The sequence below is a fragment of the Pecten maximus genome, chromosome 3 (assembly GCF_902652985.1).
Source record: "Pecten maximus chromosome 3, xPecMax1.1, whole genome shotgun sequence".
NCBI lineage: Eukaryota > Metazoa > Mollusca > Bivalvia > Pectinida > Pectinidae > Pecten > Pecten maximus.
Window position 1 is genome coordinate 3,992,319 of NC_047017.1, and position 14,671 is coordinate 4,006,989.

The 14,671-nt window shown below is 34.5% G+C and overlaps 1 protein-coding gene across 1 annotated transcript in view; it reads left to right on the top strand.

Moving 5' to 3' along the window:
• The window catches only part of LOC117322978 (ribosomal protein S6 kinase delta-1-like), a 34,067-nt gene that overhangs the window by 6,186 nt on the left and 13,210 nt on the right, over positions 1 to 14,671 (top strand). The window contains 9 exon segments of the mRNA XM_033877950.1: positions 6,009 to 6,044; positions 6,957 to 7,074; positions 7,689 to 7,804; positions 8,552 to 8,757; positions 10,129 to 10,367; positions 10,862 to 10,932; positions 11,824 to 12,298; positions 12,955 to 13,076; positions 14,109 to 14,264. Coding sequence (XP_033733841.1) covers positions 6,009 to 6,044; positions 6,957 to 7,074; positions 7,689 to 7,804; positions 8,552 to 8,757; positions 10,129 to 10,367; positions 10,862 to 10,932; positions 11,824 to 12,298; positions 12,955 to 13,076; positions 14,109 to 14,264 — 1,539 coding nt within the window.

Sequence of the window (14,671 nt, forward strand, 5' to 3'; positions counted from 1 at the left end):
TCATTTGATAAATCTTTCTGCCATTATCGCATCACAATGAATGGTACAATATATTAAAATTGCGAAATGCGCTGATGAATGATCTACACGTGACGTTATGGACACATTTACGTTTCTGGGCATGACGATATGACAACTGATTGTAGTTTTTTAGCCCACCATCATCAGATGGTGGGCTATTCAAATCGCCCTGCGTCCGTGGTCCGTCGTCCGTCCGTCCGTCCCTCCGTCCGTCCGTCCGTCCGTCCGTAAACAATTCTTGTTATCGCTAATCCTCAGAAAGTACTGAAGGGATTTTTCTCAAATTTCATATGTATGTTCCCCTTGGTGTCTAGTTATGCATATTGCCTTTTGAGACCAATCGGAAAACAACATGGCCGACAGGCAGCCATCTTGGATTTTGATAATTGAAGTTTGTTATCGCTATTTCTGAGAAAGTACTGAAGGGATCTTTCTCAAATTTCATATGTAGATTCCCCTTGGTGCCTAGTTATGCATATTGCATTTTGAGACCAATCAGAAAACAACATGGCCGACAGGCAGCCATCTTGGATTTTGATAATTGAAGTTTGTTATCGCTATTTCTGAGAAAGTATTGAAGGGATCTTTCTCAAATTTCATATGTAGGCTCCCCTTGGTGCTTAGTTATGCATATTGCATTTTGAGACCAATCGGAAAACAACATGGCCGACAGGCAGCCATCTTGGATTTTGATAATTGAAGTTTGTTATCGTTATTTCTGAGAAAGTACTGAAGGGATCTTTCTCAAATTTCATATGTATGTTCCCCTTGGTGCCTAGTTCTGCATATTACATTTTGAGACCAATCGGAAAACATCATGGCCGACAGGCAGCCATCTTGGATTTTGATAGTTGAAGTTTGTTATCGCTATTTCTGAGAAAGTACTGAAGGGATCTTTCTCAAATTACATATGTAGATTCCCCTTGGTGCCTAGTTATGCATATTGCATTTTGAGACCAATCGGAAAACAACATGGCCGACAGGCAGCCATCTTGGATTTTGACAATTGAAGTTTGTTATCGCTATTTCTGAGAAAGCACTGAAGGGATCTTTCTCAAATTTCATATGTAGGTTCCCCTTGGTGCCTAGTTATGCATATTGCATTTTGAGACCTATCGGAAAACAACATGGCTGACAGGCAGCCATCTGGATTTTGACAATTGAAGTTTGTTATCGCTATTTCTCAGAAAGTACTGAAGGGATCTTTCTCAAACGTTTTTGTAAGTTGCCCTTGGTCTGTAGTTCTGCATATTGCATCTTGGGACCAATAGGAAAACAACATGGCCGACAGGCAGCCATCTTGGATTTTGATAATTGAAGTTTGTTGTCGCTATTTATCAGAAATTGCAGAAGGGATCTTTCTGAAATTTCATTTGTAGGTTGCCCTCTGTGCCTAGTTATGCATATTGAATTTTGAGACCAGTCAGAAAACAACCTGCCCGACAGGCAGCCATCTTGTATTTTGACAATTGAAGTTTGTTATCGCTATTTCTGAGAAAGTACTGAAGGGATCTTTCTCAAATTTCATATGTAGGCTCCCCTTGGTCCCTGGTGTTGCATTTTCGGACCAATCCGAAAACAACAGACAGCCATTATCGCTAAATCTTAAATTGTTTGCAAAGTACTAGAGGGCTGTTTCTGAATTTACACAGATTAGTAAGACTTAGAGGAAGGGAAAAGTAGAGAAAAGCTCAATCTGACATGGAACCTATAAAGATCATTCAATGGTGGGCGCCAAGATCCCTCTGGGATCTCTTGTTAATATATGCTGGAGTATTAATCACGTACCCGTCCTTCTAGTACATGTTTTGTTTTAAGTACAGCAATTTAAATATTGCTACAGAATGACAGTTTAGAACAAAAAAATACTGATAAACACATGGGACCAATTCAAATCCGATCACTCAAGCCTTTCCAATAGAAACAATATAGGTCAAATCATCTTACCTTAGTTGGTCACCGAACAATTCTTTGCTTGCAATAATTGATAAAAGTGGGTACCAATGATAATAAGCCTCTTGATTATCCCATTTTGATTGCGGACTCTGTCTTTCGTTGTAATTCATTGTGATTAGACGGTTCTTCTGGAGATCTTTTTTATTAACAGGTGACGGTGGGTCCACGCGAGATTTGTATACTGGTCATAGTATAAGTTGTTGAAATCGACAGGCGTTAAACAAGTGAATACATTTCTACGTCTATGGACCTGGTACAAATGATGGTGTTTACCTTTAAAGTTAAATGAATGTTAATAAAACCAAAAATATCAATTCCAGCGGTATTTACAAATCAGTGTCACTTCAGTTCATTTAATTTCGTAGACCTATCTGCCCACAAGTCGCTACCAGACATCTTGTGAAAACAGAAAGGTAAGAACTCATTGTTATCTTTCGTGGGATGATGAAAATGACTGACGTCGCCATTTTTTTGTACCCTATAATGGTAAGTAATAACATCATGAAATTACTAGAAAAGTTCCGTTGCGTTAATTATAATAGGTCGTTTATGTATACCCTGGTACCAGGGACCTATATATTTAGTATATAGGTCTCTGCTGGTACTGTACATTAAATCCAATGGAGATATCATTTTTAAACCAATGATAAAATTTAAGACGATGCATTTTGAAAATTAGAAAAAAAAAAAAAAAAATGAAATCCACTAAAGCAGCCGACTATTTTTTAATGGCGGGAACCTTGCAATATAACGTGTTTAATTTCCGATCATAAATTTATTACATGTATTTGAGATTAATCAATTATCGTATCACGTAATGTATGATTGTGCATAAATTCTGTAACATTTAGGTCGTAGAGAAAAAGCAATGTACCGTTATAAAAACAAAAGCTACACATTGTAACACAGGTAAACACCCGGGGCTATGACCTGGCAGCGGTCGCTATGACTACGCACAGTGTCAAGCGATAGTTTGTACAGCTGTCGACACGGGTGACTTGGCCCGACATTTTTTTCTCCTCGTGGTGAAAAAATCGTCCGGATTATTGAGGGAAATTTACTAATGAAAAGTACGTTCCCTTCCCACTGGTGAGTACAAATAACGTTACGGAAATCCGTTCCCGTGCATTTCCGTCCGGGCTGTGAGTTTTCCGGACTATCGGCGTCCGGATTATCGCGGGTCCACTGTAATGTGATTTAAATCGTGTTTTTATTTTTTGACGAGTTTATGGTCACTGGTTACTTCGGTGAATCCAAATTTCAACAATCAAATTATTTTGTCACATGTAAACAGATTGCAATAATACTATCTTTGAAAATATGTCTGTCAACCCACCGTAATAGTTAATTTGGTAGACTTACGAATCTTGGTTCATAACGGACTATCACACGTTTATCAGTTAACTTGATTGACAGCTGACACTTTTATAAGACGAGTCCGTACCCGACCGAGCAAGATACGTGTGTAATAGGACTATAGCAGGGTTATACCAGGGACATAGATATAGAATACTTCTGGAGAAAACTTGCTAAAACCGACTATACATTATTTGATACACAATTTATTTCAAATATTTAATGAGTGAATGAGGAATGTATTCCGCTTTTTACATAGTTAAAACGCTAAAAGAGAACAAACAAAAACAATAATCGTTTTGTTATTAAAACAAAAAATTTCTTGATAATAACTTATAACCCATCTTGAAAATCGAGTCGCCGCGGGTAAACTTTCAGACGCCTACTTTTACCAAAATCATCACATGTGATATAGGACCTATATACACTTTAGGTCCGACACCCATATGATCTACGAAATGACTTAACCCATGGATGTAATGAAGACAAACTATTGTTTTCACTTATTTGACCATCGACGTGCATATATCAGTTAATCACGTGTAATAACAGGTCTCTGGTTTGACGATCCTTCTGAAATGAATTGAGAACAAATATCGTAAGATATCCCATCCTCGCTGTCGCTGGCCGTATTTTTCAAGGACTAAATACCAAGTCCGTGGTTGGAGGCCTAGCAGTCGAATTGCTGTAATCTACAAAAATCAAAAAACAAAATCTTGCCTTATAAACGTGACCGTTGTGTAGACTTCCTGAAGTTATTAAACAGCGCCGTCTATTGAAGGTGAAAGGTCATCAAAGACAACGCGGATAGTCCGTACATGCAGAAGTCATGCAAAACGGTAAAAACATATCTACAATGTATTGTCGTTTAAAATCGAATAATCCAGTAGAATCTATTACAGTTTCAGCAAAATATAAAGTCTACCGCACACAACTCGGCCGAGATTCACGTGTCACACCTACGTAACAGTTTTGGTGCTCTCGATCTGCTATCAATACACAGACACATATGTCGAGATTTCTCCGTTGTAAGTGAAAACAAAAACCGTAATAAAACTTTGTGTGGGACATTTAATAATTCCAGTAAATACATCTCTCAGAAGATAGTCATACGGTTTTACAAGGTGATTTTAATTCAATTAGCAGCACATCTAGATACCTACCGATATGTACCCACAGCAAACGCAGCGCGGAATCGGGGACGACGTCCCCGGCTGTACATCAATGGATTTTGATTTCAACTAAAATAATAATGGATGGAAATGAAAACAAAACAGCCATAAATCAGTTGGTTCATGTACATTTAATAATTCCATGGTCGTCAAGAGCTATGGTTCAGCTAAACTTACAGTGTGTTCCCACGTGTCACACCTACGTAACAGTGGTGCTCTCGATCTGCTATCAATACACAGACACATATGTCGAGATCTCTCCGTTGGAAGTGAAAACAAACACCGTAATACAACTTTGTGTGTGACATTTTAATAATTCAGGTAAATACATCTCTCAGAAGATAGTCATATGGTTTTACAAGGTGATTTTAATTCACTTAGCAGCACATCTAGATACCTACCGATATGTACCCACAGCAAACGCAGCGCTGAATCGGGGACGACGTCCCCGGCTGTACATCAAAGGATTTTGATTTCAACTGTAAAAATAGTGGATGGAAATGAAAACAAAACAACCATAAATCAGTTGGTTCATATACATTTAATAATTCCATGGTCGTCAAGAGCTATGGTTCAGCTAAACTTACAGCGCGTTCACTGTATGAAGCCTTTACTTGCCATCGTCACGGGGCACGTTTGACACACAGGTGAACGCGCTCAGCCGTGACGAGGCCATCGGCAAGTATTCTGAAACAGATGAACGATTTATAGTTACTAGCGGTCTACTTTTACCAATTAAACCAAATTATATATAATTAGTGGTAATTACTAAATTGTACTGGAAAGAATAAACAGCTAGTGGTAAGAGTGATAAATCCGTGGAAAGACTATTAAAGCAGTGGTAATAGGAAACATTTTGCGGAAATATAAAAAATAAAGTGGAAACTACTAAAAACCTCTGGTAGGTTAAGCCAAAAGTGGTAGGAATTTCCACTTTGGCGAGCGAATTTCCACTTTTCTAATCCCTAGTGTAACATATTAAAGAACTGTTGAACCAAAATTTTGCCAAATTTCAAAGAACTTGCACTGGCCTGGGATGATTGTGCAGATCGTCCATGCTATATATAATTACCGTTTGTACAGTTTAGGTCAGTGAGATGCTTGAATTCTATATACAATAAATGTACATGTAGTCTGATATTAAAGCATCTACGGATCCCGTAATGAGTAATGAAGAAAACGAACGTCTAATTAAGAACAATTCCAGAATACGGGAAAATTCAGGATGAAATTTAATTGATCGATTATGATGATTTATGATCAATGTCACTAGAATTATTATCAATCAATTGATTTTCAATTATAATTGATGATAATTATAAGCCCACCACTAGTACCCGAGTGATGAAATCATGTCTGTATGTTGGGGAATTTACCTTGGATCTTGTAAACACTCCAGTAATGGACACATACTATTTCTACTGAACAAGTGGTTATATTCAGTTCATTGAATTAAACTAGTGATTATAACTGGAATATTGAGGATTTCTCTTTATTTTTTAGGTGTTTCAAATCCACTCACCAGAAAGTTTGACAGAGGTAAGTGTGACATGCGAAAGTGATTACGTGATAATTACTGTAACTTTTTAAAAATAAGTGACAAAATACCCTTTCTATATGTCTACAATATTGGATTTCCTCATACTGATGTACCTGTATGTGCATATATGCTTCATCATTAACTATAGTGTAGTGTTAACTCTGGCTTTCTCGAAAAGGATAACCTACTGTAACATGATTATTTGCGTGTGGGGTTAATTTCGCAATTTTCGAAATGTAAACTATACGCGTGGGAGTCATTTTCGCAATTGATTCACCATCATTTGTAGTTCGAGATTGCGCAAATTGATATCAAAATAATACATGTGGGGGAAATTTTCATGATCAAAAGGACTCCACATGAATAACGTAAATTTCCCCTCACATAAATTTCCTCTTTTACAATATTTTAGTATTAAAGACTAATGTATATAAATGATACTGACATATTATATTAACAAAGTTTCATATACTACAGTTTATGAAACTGCAAAAAAAAAAACACATTTTATTCGTAATATTGAAAGAAATTCATATCAAACCACATAGTATAAAAAAATCTATATAGGAAACAACAAAACTTTATATTAACCAATACATGATATTAAAAGGAATTTAATTTCAAAGCATGTGATCTAAAATAAAATTTCATAAAACATATTATAGATACATCAAATGGAATTCATTAAAAACACATTGATCATATCTTGATATTTTAAGGTAAAATTGAAAATAAAAGCAGAGTTATCTTGACTCATCATCATAATCAAAGCTCCACTCATGCTCATTGTCTGTACCATAAGATTTACATTAGGCAATTATACACCTACATAAATATGTCATTAATATTATAAGCTATAAATGATACCAAATAGTTAAAATGGTATGATATCATCTTTTTTTTTCCTGCAGATACTTATTTGGAAAAGATACAATGACTTCAAGAACTTATTCAGAGTGATGCTGGCACTTCACAAGGCCCTTCATAGAAAAGAAGAATTTCCCCAGTTTGCCAAACCCAAACTTTTTGGTATGGAAATCTTTAAAACATCAAAATTATGGCGTTTTTAATAACTTTTTAAGATTTAAAAAAAAAAGAATTTTGGATCCTTTTAAAAAAAAAATTATCAGCCAAGAAAATACTTTTTTTTTTTCTTCTTTTATGTTAAAAAGGTATGGTAAGTTTCGTAAGTATATATATGTATATGTGAATTAAATTATATACTGTTACACTGAATGGTAAGATTTGATGGATTTTTAAAAATCTATCTTTAAGTATCTATCCGTGTACGTTGCATCAACTGTTTTGCAAAATTTCACAAAAGGGCTGCAGTTGCCCGATATAAAAAAATAGATAAAAAATATATTTTTAGATAGACCAAGTACAAAGACATATGTGATAGTACAAAAATCTATTTGTATAAAATCCAGTTATTTTCACCTTCTTTTCCAAGCTTCTGCTGTGTTTCCCATACCATAGATTTACCTATAGGTCTGCTGTTTTGTAATCGGACATCCCAACATTACACAACAGATGTTCCAAGGAGCAGTTTGTATATAAGGCAAACATTTCATTACATAACATATCTAGTTACCCATTGTATATTACCTGTATTAAAATATTCATTTTTGTTATTTTATCAGGTCGTTTTGAAGATTCTGTGATAGAAGAACGGCGTCTAAGTGCCCTACAGCTACTAAACTTTATTGGTAATCAAGCTCATCTTCATAGGTCTAAGGCATTCCAGGAATTTCTGAAGGTATTCAATTTATTGGTTTAAAAAAATAAAATCATTTATATGTGAACATAATGCCAAAAAAATCATGTTACAAAACATTTTACATCTACCTCTGAATTGTTATACTCATGCATGATTGTTCTGTGGTGATTTTTTCTACATGCACTTGTTCCAGGCAAAGTATGTGTAAAAATGTACTATGTGTTGTGAAAGAAATATTATTATTGAACTGAAGGTACATATATGAATATTTCAGAATCCAGATGCAATGTCATGGCCATCTTAAATTAAATAAGACAATTTTACAAAATATTTTTGTTCCGCAAAGAAAATTTGAAAAAAAAAGAAAAACAAGAAATATCTAAAAAAAAAAAAAAGATAAACGGCATTGTTTTAATGCTGGTAGTTATAATGTGAAACTGCTGGTGAAATAAATCAACGAACTAATGCGTTTCAGCACGGATAACAAAATTATATCAGTTTGAATCATTTTTGGTGATAATAAGACTGCATTTGAATCAAGTATATAATTTTATTAATGTGTCATTTGAAAATCTTAACTTTGTTTCGTTTTTAACTGCATATCTGCATTTTGCATCTACCGCTACATTGACCAATCACATACTTCATCTTGACCAGTAACGCCACCTGTCGCGTCATATCCGGGGCCAAAAGAATATTATACGGCTATGCCGAAATAGGTGCATAGTCCCATTATAAACTGATCATTATAAAGTTAATTAACAACTTTAATTTTTTCTTGCACAGGGAGGAAAGCAGAGACATGGTTTGTCTGGGAACGTGATGAAACCATCTAAGCTGGACATTTTGTCACCAGATTCTTCGTCCTCCACACAATCTGACGATTCCCAGACAAAATCCAGCGAGGAACTGCTTCAGCCAGTGAAACATCCACCGTACGATCCCAACAGTATCACCTCTGATAGCAACACAGATGGAGAATCAGAAAACAGGTTACTTTTGATTCACTTTCCTGTTTTGAACACATACAAAATATTGATATTGTAGCAGAACTGGACTGGGGTTAATTCCAGTTGACAGGTAGCTCAAATAGTTCAGAGTGTCCATCTAGAGTTAGGAGGTCACGGGTTCGAGTCCTAGTCCAATCGCTGTATCTTCTGTTACTATATTAAGGTGGAGTGTTCCAGTGCCTTTTGCTGTATCTCAAACAGAGAAGAGTTCCGAGTTGATGGTGACTAATTACCAAGTCTTTTGATATCTTAAGAAGAACATTATTGGCCATCGACATGTCTCTATCTTTGTAATGAGACTAAAATGATCAAGTCTGGCTTCTCTTTGCCTATTTCAACATATTTTCAATGTCTGTTTTTATTTCAATATTTCAATAAGGCTTATTTCTCACATGTATTCCATCGAAATCTGAAGAACAGTATTTTTTTATCAAATGCTTCTTGGTTTCCTCTGCACTTCAGATTTCAGTCTAATCACTAATTGAAGAATTTATTTTCTCGTTTGTTCCTTCAATGTAATAAAGTTAATTCAGAAATAAAGATGGACAATTTCTAACTACGTGAAAAAAAATTATAGTATGAACTTCACGGATACATTTACTGCATTTGATATATCCTGAATAATTCAAAATTAAATAATGTATCTAACATTTTTAATCTTCCACTTATACTACTGTAGATTCTTTTAGGGTGATGCTAGAGTTATCTCCCTTAGGGTGCCGCATTGGCTGAGTGTTTAAGATGTCCCAACACTTTATCACTAGCCCTCCACCTCTGTGTTGCGAGTTTGAAACCCACATAGGGCAGTTGCCTGATACTGACCGTAGGTCGTTAGATTTTCTCCGGGTACCCCGGCTTTCCTCCACCTCAAAAACCTGGCACATCCATAAATGACCCTGGCTGTTAATAGGACGTTAAACAAAATAAACCAAACCAAAATCTCCCTTACAAATTAAAATGAACATTTGAAAATACAGGAAACTGACCATAAATCTTGAAACTGATATTCATACTGCTGTGAATGTGTGCATACAGTGTACAGGTATGTTTTTGAGGTTCATTTTCAGAAAAAAATAATTGGACATTTTTTTTGAGTTTACATATACATTGTATTTGTTAATATTTAACTTGAACTGCATGGTAGCTGAACACTCCTGGATAAGACAAATATAAAAATCTATAACTTATCAAAGCTTTATACATTAAAGCATAATTTTACCAATAGTAGGTACAAATGTAAAATTTATATTTTCAGAAAACATGATATGGATGGATTTATGATCAAATTATAAAGCATACTTTTGTTTTAATCCCAAATGTTTTATAAGAGATAAAATTGGTTTGTTTTCTCAGTGATCAGAAGGAGATGAAGTTGGAAGGTGTGTGGAATTTCCCACAGATCCCGGACAACATCAGTCTGAATTCCTACGACGATGACACGGAGGACGGGGATGTGGAGTCTAATCTTAGTGCCTCTCTACCCGACACGGACATTGCCTATTTTGACCCCCTGTCTACTGAAGACCTTGATGGCAAACCAGATATACATACAAGCGGTAGTTGGCTTTTTGCAGCCATGAATACATGTGCAGGTAATTTTTTTTATAACCTTAACAAAACCTACGAATAATATCATTAAACAAACCACATCTTGAACTAGACTGTGTATTTGGTCGCTTTCATTGTTGAATATTTCGTAGAATTTTTATGCCAGGAATGCCAAAAATACAAAACTCCATAAAAAAGAAAAAAACAACAAAAAACAAAATTTAATGAAAATTGTGCTCACAAAGGATCTGGTATATATATACACCAGTACAAGATCTATCAAAGTGATAATCAAAACAAAATATTACTGTCTGATTTGATATTAAAATACAGTATAGAATGTCTCATCAAAAGTGAAAAAGATTAAATGTATTTTAGAAGTTACAACGATGCTATGATGTAAGAAAAAAAATAATGAAATTAGAATTTCTCCAAAAATGTATGTTAAACTCTACAAATATCCAGTAATCAACAAAATAGAGAAAAAGGATTTCTTAATTAATTAACCTGTAATTAAAGATTTCATTGTTTTCATAAGAAATGGACTCAGAAGACTTGAGAGATGAAACTGATTCAACAACCCCATCAGATACTGATGCTGGTATTCAGGTAATAAATGGAATGTTTAATATTTTGGTGAATAATTTACTTAATTACATAAATCATAAGCTTCATGAAATTCCACTTTTGATCCCACAATATGTATAAAATGGATGTACTTAGCTCAAGGATATTGTTCTGTAGAGTTAGTATTTTTCATGTTTTCAATTTTCACAAATTTACCATTTGTTTGAAACAAAAAAGATGTTGTTTTTCCAACAGAAATAGTAAAATAAGCAATAAGCTAATGTTTTATTTCTCTCTTTTTAAAAAAAATATTTTCATACAGTGAAACTGTCTTCCATAGATAGCAAAAACATAAAAGCCACTTGAATAAAACAACTTTTACAGTGAAAAGTTTAAAGTTTGAATGTAATCAAACCTTCCTCGATGACCATCACTATGTAAGGGCCATTCAGAAATAACTCTGTGGGAGGGACAGGATTAAATTAAAATTTGATGAGTGGTTGGAGTAAAGCCCAGTCTTTGTAGATTTTCTTCTACTAGAAATGTTTTGATATTTGATGGGAGGTTGGGTCTCTGACAAAATGCCTCCCACCCTTCCTACACAGATAATTTTGGAATATCCCTATATATAATAGGCTATACCAATTAAAATTTCTATCCGACAGGAGGACTCCAGTTTGATAAACAAGAACCACTAAAAGAATTGATTTAATTCAAACAGTACCTTAGTTACAAGCCACAGTTACGTTTTGACCTTTTTTCGAATAACTTAAGAAAATCTGTCTATAAATAAAAGCCTCTTGTTAAGTTAGACCACTTTTCATTGCAATTAACCTCGGTATCAAAGCTGTTTTTCTCTGTTTTCGGAGTGGCCTTCATAGACAGGACTGATTGAAGTTAATTTTAGATCATAATTGTTTGAAATTTTAACAGATTGACTTCGATGAGAAGACGGAAGAGATGACAGCCTCCACAGATACAGTGATAGAAGTCCGAGTTGATGGCGTTCATAAGTCGGAGACCGACACTGAAAGCCGGAAATCTTCAACACCTGATCTCAGTGAATTTGACCCACTGAGAATGAGGACTGAATCCAGTGTGGAGTATGGTAGAGGTGACCTTGACCTTTCCAACGCTACTGGCAAAGGAAGTGTGTCATCTCGTAGTAACAGCGCAGCATCAAGTGCAACATCTTCCCCTGCACATAAGGTTGGTCGCAGTCCAAACCGAATACGGTCACACACGGGCGAGTCGGTGTCTACCATGGACCTTGGGGGTAAGGAAGACTATATCTACATAGCAGCCAATCAGATCTGTCAGGCTCAGGACCATGAGGCGAATGGCCGATACGAGCATGCCTTCTCCTCGTACAAAAGTGGGGTTGGAATCTTACTCCAGGGAGTTCAAGGTGAGAACATATTTATAGAGTTGAAGTCATAATCTATATGTGTGCTCATGTTTTAAAGTCTAAATTTCAAAATGATTAAACAATATAAGGTTTTGTATTCTCAGCAGAATGGTAAGAATTTCAGCCTGGAGGTAAAGACACAATGTTAAAGTGTCAAACACAATTTTTTGATAAAAAAACCAACTTATCACTATTTCTGTTCTTGGTGATTTGAAGTATTAAATATGAAAATAAAGCCAAAAAGCATTCGAGGAGAATTTTATTATTGATAATATATGATATTTTTCTTATTACATCAGCGATTTTTTTAGAAAAGTCTTCTTTTGTATATGTATGCTTTTGGTGGTTTACTGTACAATGATAGAAACCTTGTTTTATTGAATCACAAAATTCTGAAAATGTAGCTAAATATAGATACAGTTAACATTCAAATAGATACCACTATTACCTGTATATAGATATTTATAGGAATACCGGTAAGAGGTTGATTGATGGATTTTACTGGACCTGATAATTATGTAGAGAAGAAAGACTATAGAAAATCTACCCTCAGTTAATAATTAACACAGGTAAACCAAGAGAAAAGAAATTTTGTAACTTTGAAGCAATGTTTTTTTCTAAATACTGTAACCAGTTTTGTTTTTACATATGAACAGGTGATAAGAATAAAGCAAGAAGAGACGCTGTGCGGAGAAAAACAGCCCAGTATCTGATAAAGGCAGAGGATCTGTACAACAGACACCTGGCTAAAGAAACGCTTGATCACAAACGATGGGCGGTAAGATCAGAAAAATCAACAAGAAATTTAGTTTACAAATGGCCTGATCAGATACATGTATACCATGAGTTTTTACAATTATGCAGTGTCAGTTTTACAAAAACTTTTTTTTTTTTTTTTTTGTATTGTATCCTGTATTAACAGCACCCAGATTTATGATATTTATGAAATTGTTTTAATTATCAAATAACTTTGACCAGTTTCAAAGACTTTTTGGTCAACTTAAATTTTCAAAAAGTGAAATGGCAATATATTATTTAAGACATGTGATTTTTGGCTTTAAATGTATTCAATTGTGCTATTGTTTGTATCTCTTTCATTCTGCTACATTTTACTTGCCAATTATTTGAGATTTACACAGGAGAATTTAATAAACTTTCCAATTTTTAAGGCCCAGAAAAGAGCACTTCAATTATACTAAGCCTTTTAACAAAATTATGCCTTAAAACTATATATCTTAAGCTGTCTTGTTTTTGTGGACCAATTGGATTAAAAAGAAAGAAAAATGAACAATGAGTGAGGTGTACTGATATGTCATGATCATTAATGTCTAAAGTTAGAATCCAAAATTGCGAGTCTACCTCTCAAGAGGAGAAAGTTGGCAAACAAACTGCATTAGGAAATTATCTCCCTTTAATTGACAAGTAGGAATATTAAAGCTTGGGAATATTTTGCTGTGTGTAGGTGAATCAAGGATTGATGATATGTTGGATAATGTATTAAAATTTCTATATTAAAAAATTCTGGTGTTGTTCTAGATATGTTGATCTCATATTAATGCCAAATTCTCCAGAATCAGCAGATTTTATCCTGAAACTTTCCTATTCACAAATTTGCTTCCCAATATGAGAAAAAGGTCTTCTGTATAATAACCATGATTTTTCATCCCTCAACTCTGCTGGGATAATAAAATTCAATTTGAAACAAAACAAAACAAAAAACAAAAAAAACAACAAAATATAAAATTTCTTATAATAAAAAAAAGAAGGAGGAATCTTTTTTCATAAAACAACGATGTCTTTTATTTCTTAGGCTGATGGAGACTTGTCACCGCTATCAGAAGTTGACCCCTCTCTGGCCCTGCTGAAGGGCTCCACAGGGGAACTTAAGAACTACAAGGTACTGGGGACTGTAGACTCTGTGTTACTAGTCATGGATAGAAGTACGGACGATACATACATCATGAAGGTAAGACCAATTACTGGTATACCGTAAATATCCTTATTTAAGCATTGATGTCATTTTTTTTTAGTTTCATTGGGGTATGAAACAAATTTTGTTTGCAAACTGTAAGAATCTGCTACGCGGATTCATACAGTTTGCAAACAAAATTTGTTTCATACCCCGATGAAACTAAAAACTAATTGACATCAACGCTTATAATTAATTTTTGAAAATAATTTTCTAATTTAAAACATGTTTTATGTACAATTTTACTGGTTTTAAATGGGATTCTTTTTCTCAAATCAATACGCAACGTCAATTGTCGTATTGTGATGTTAAATTTTTCGCGCCATTCTCGGAATTTCTTTCATAGAAGAATGAAAAGAATTTTTCGATCACATTTGAGTATTTACCATGAAAACAAAGAAAAA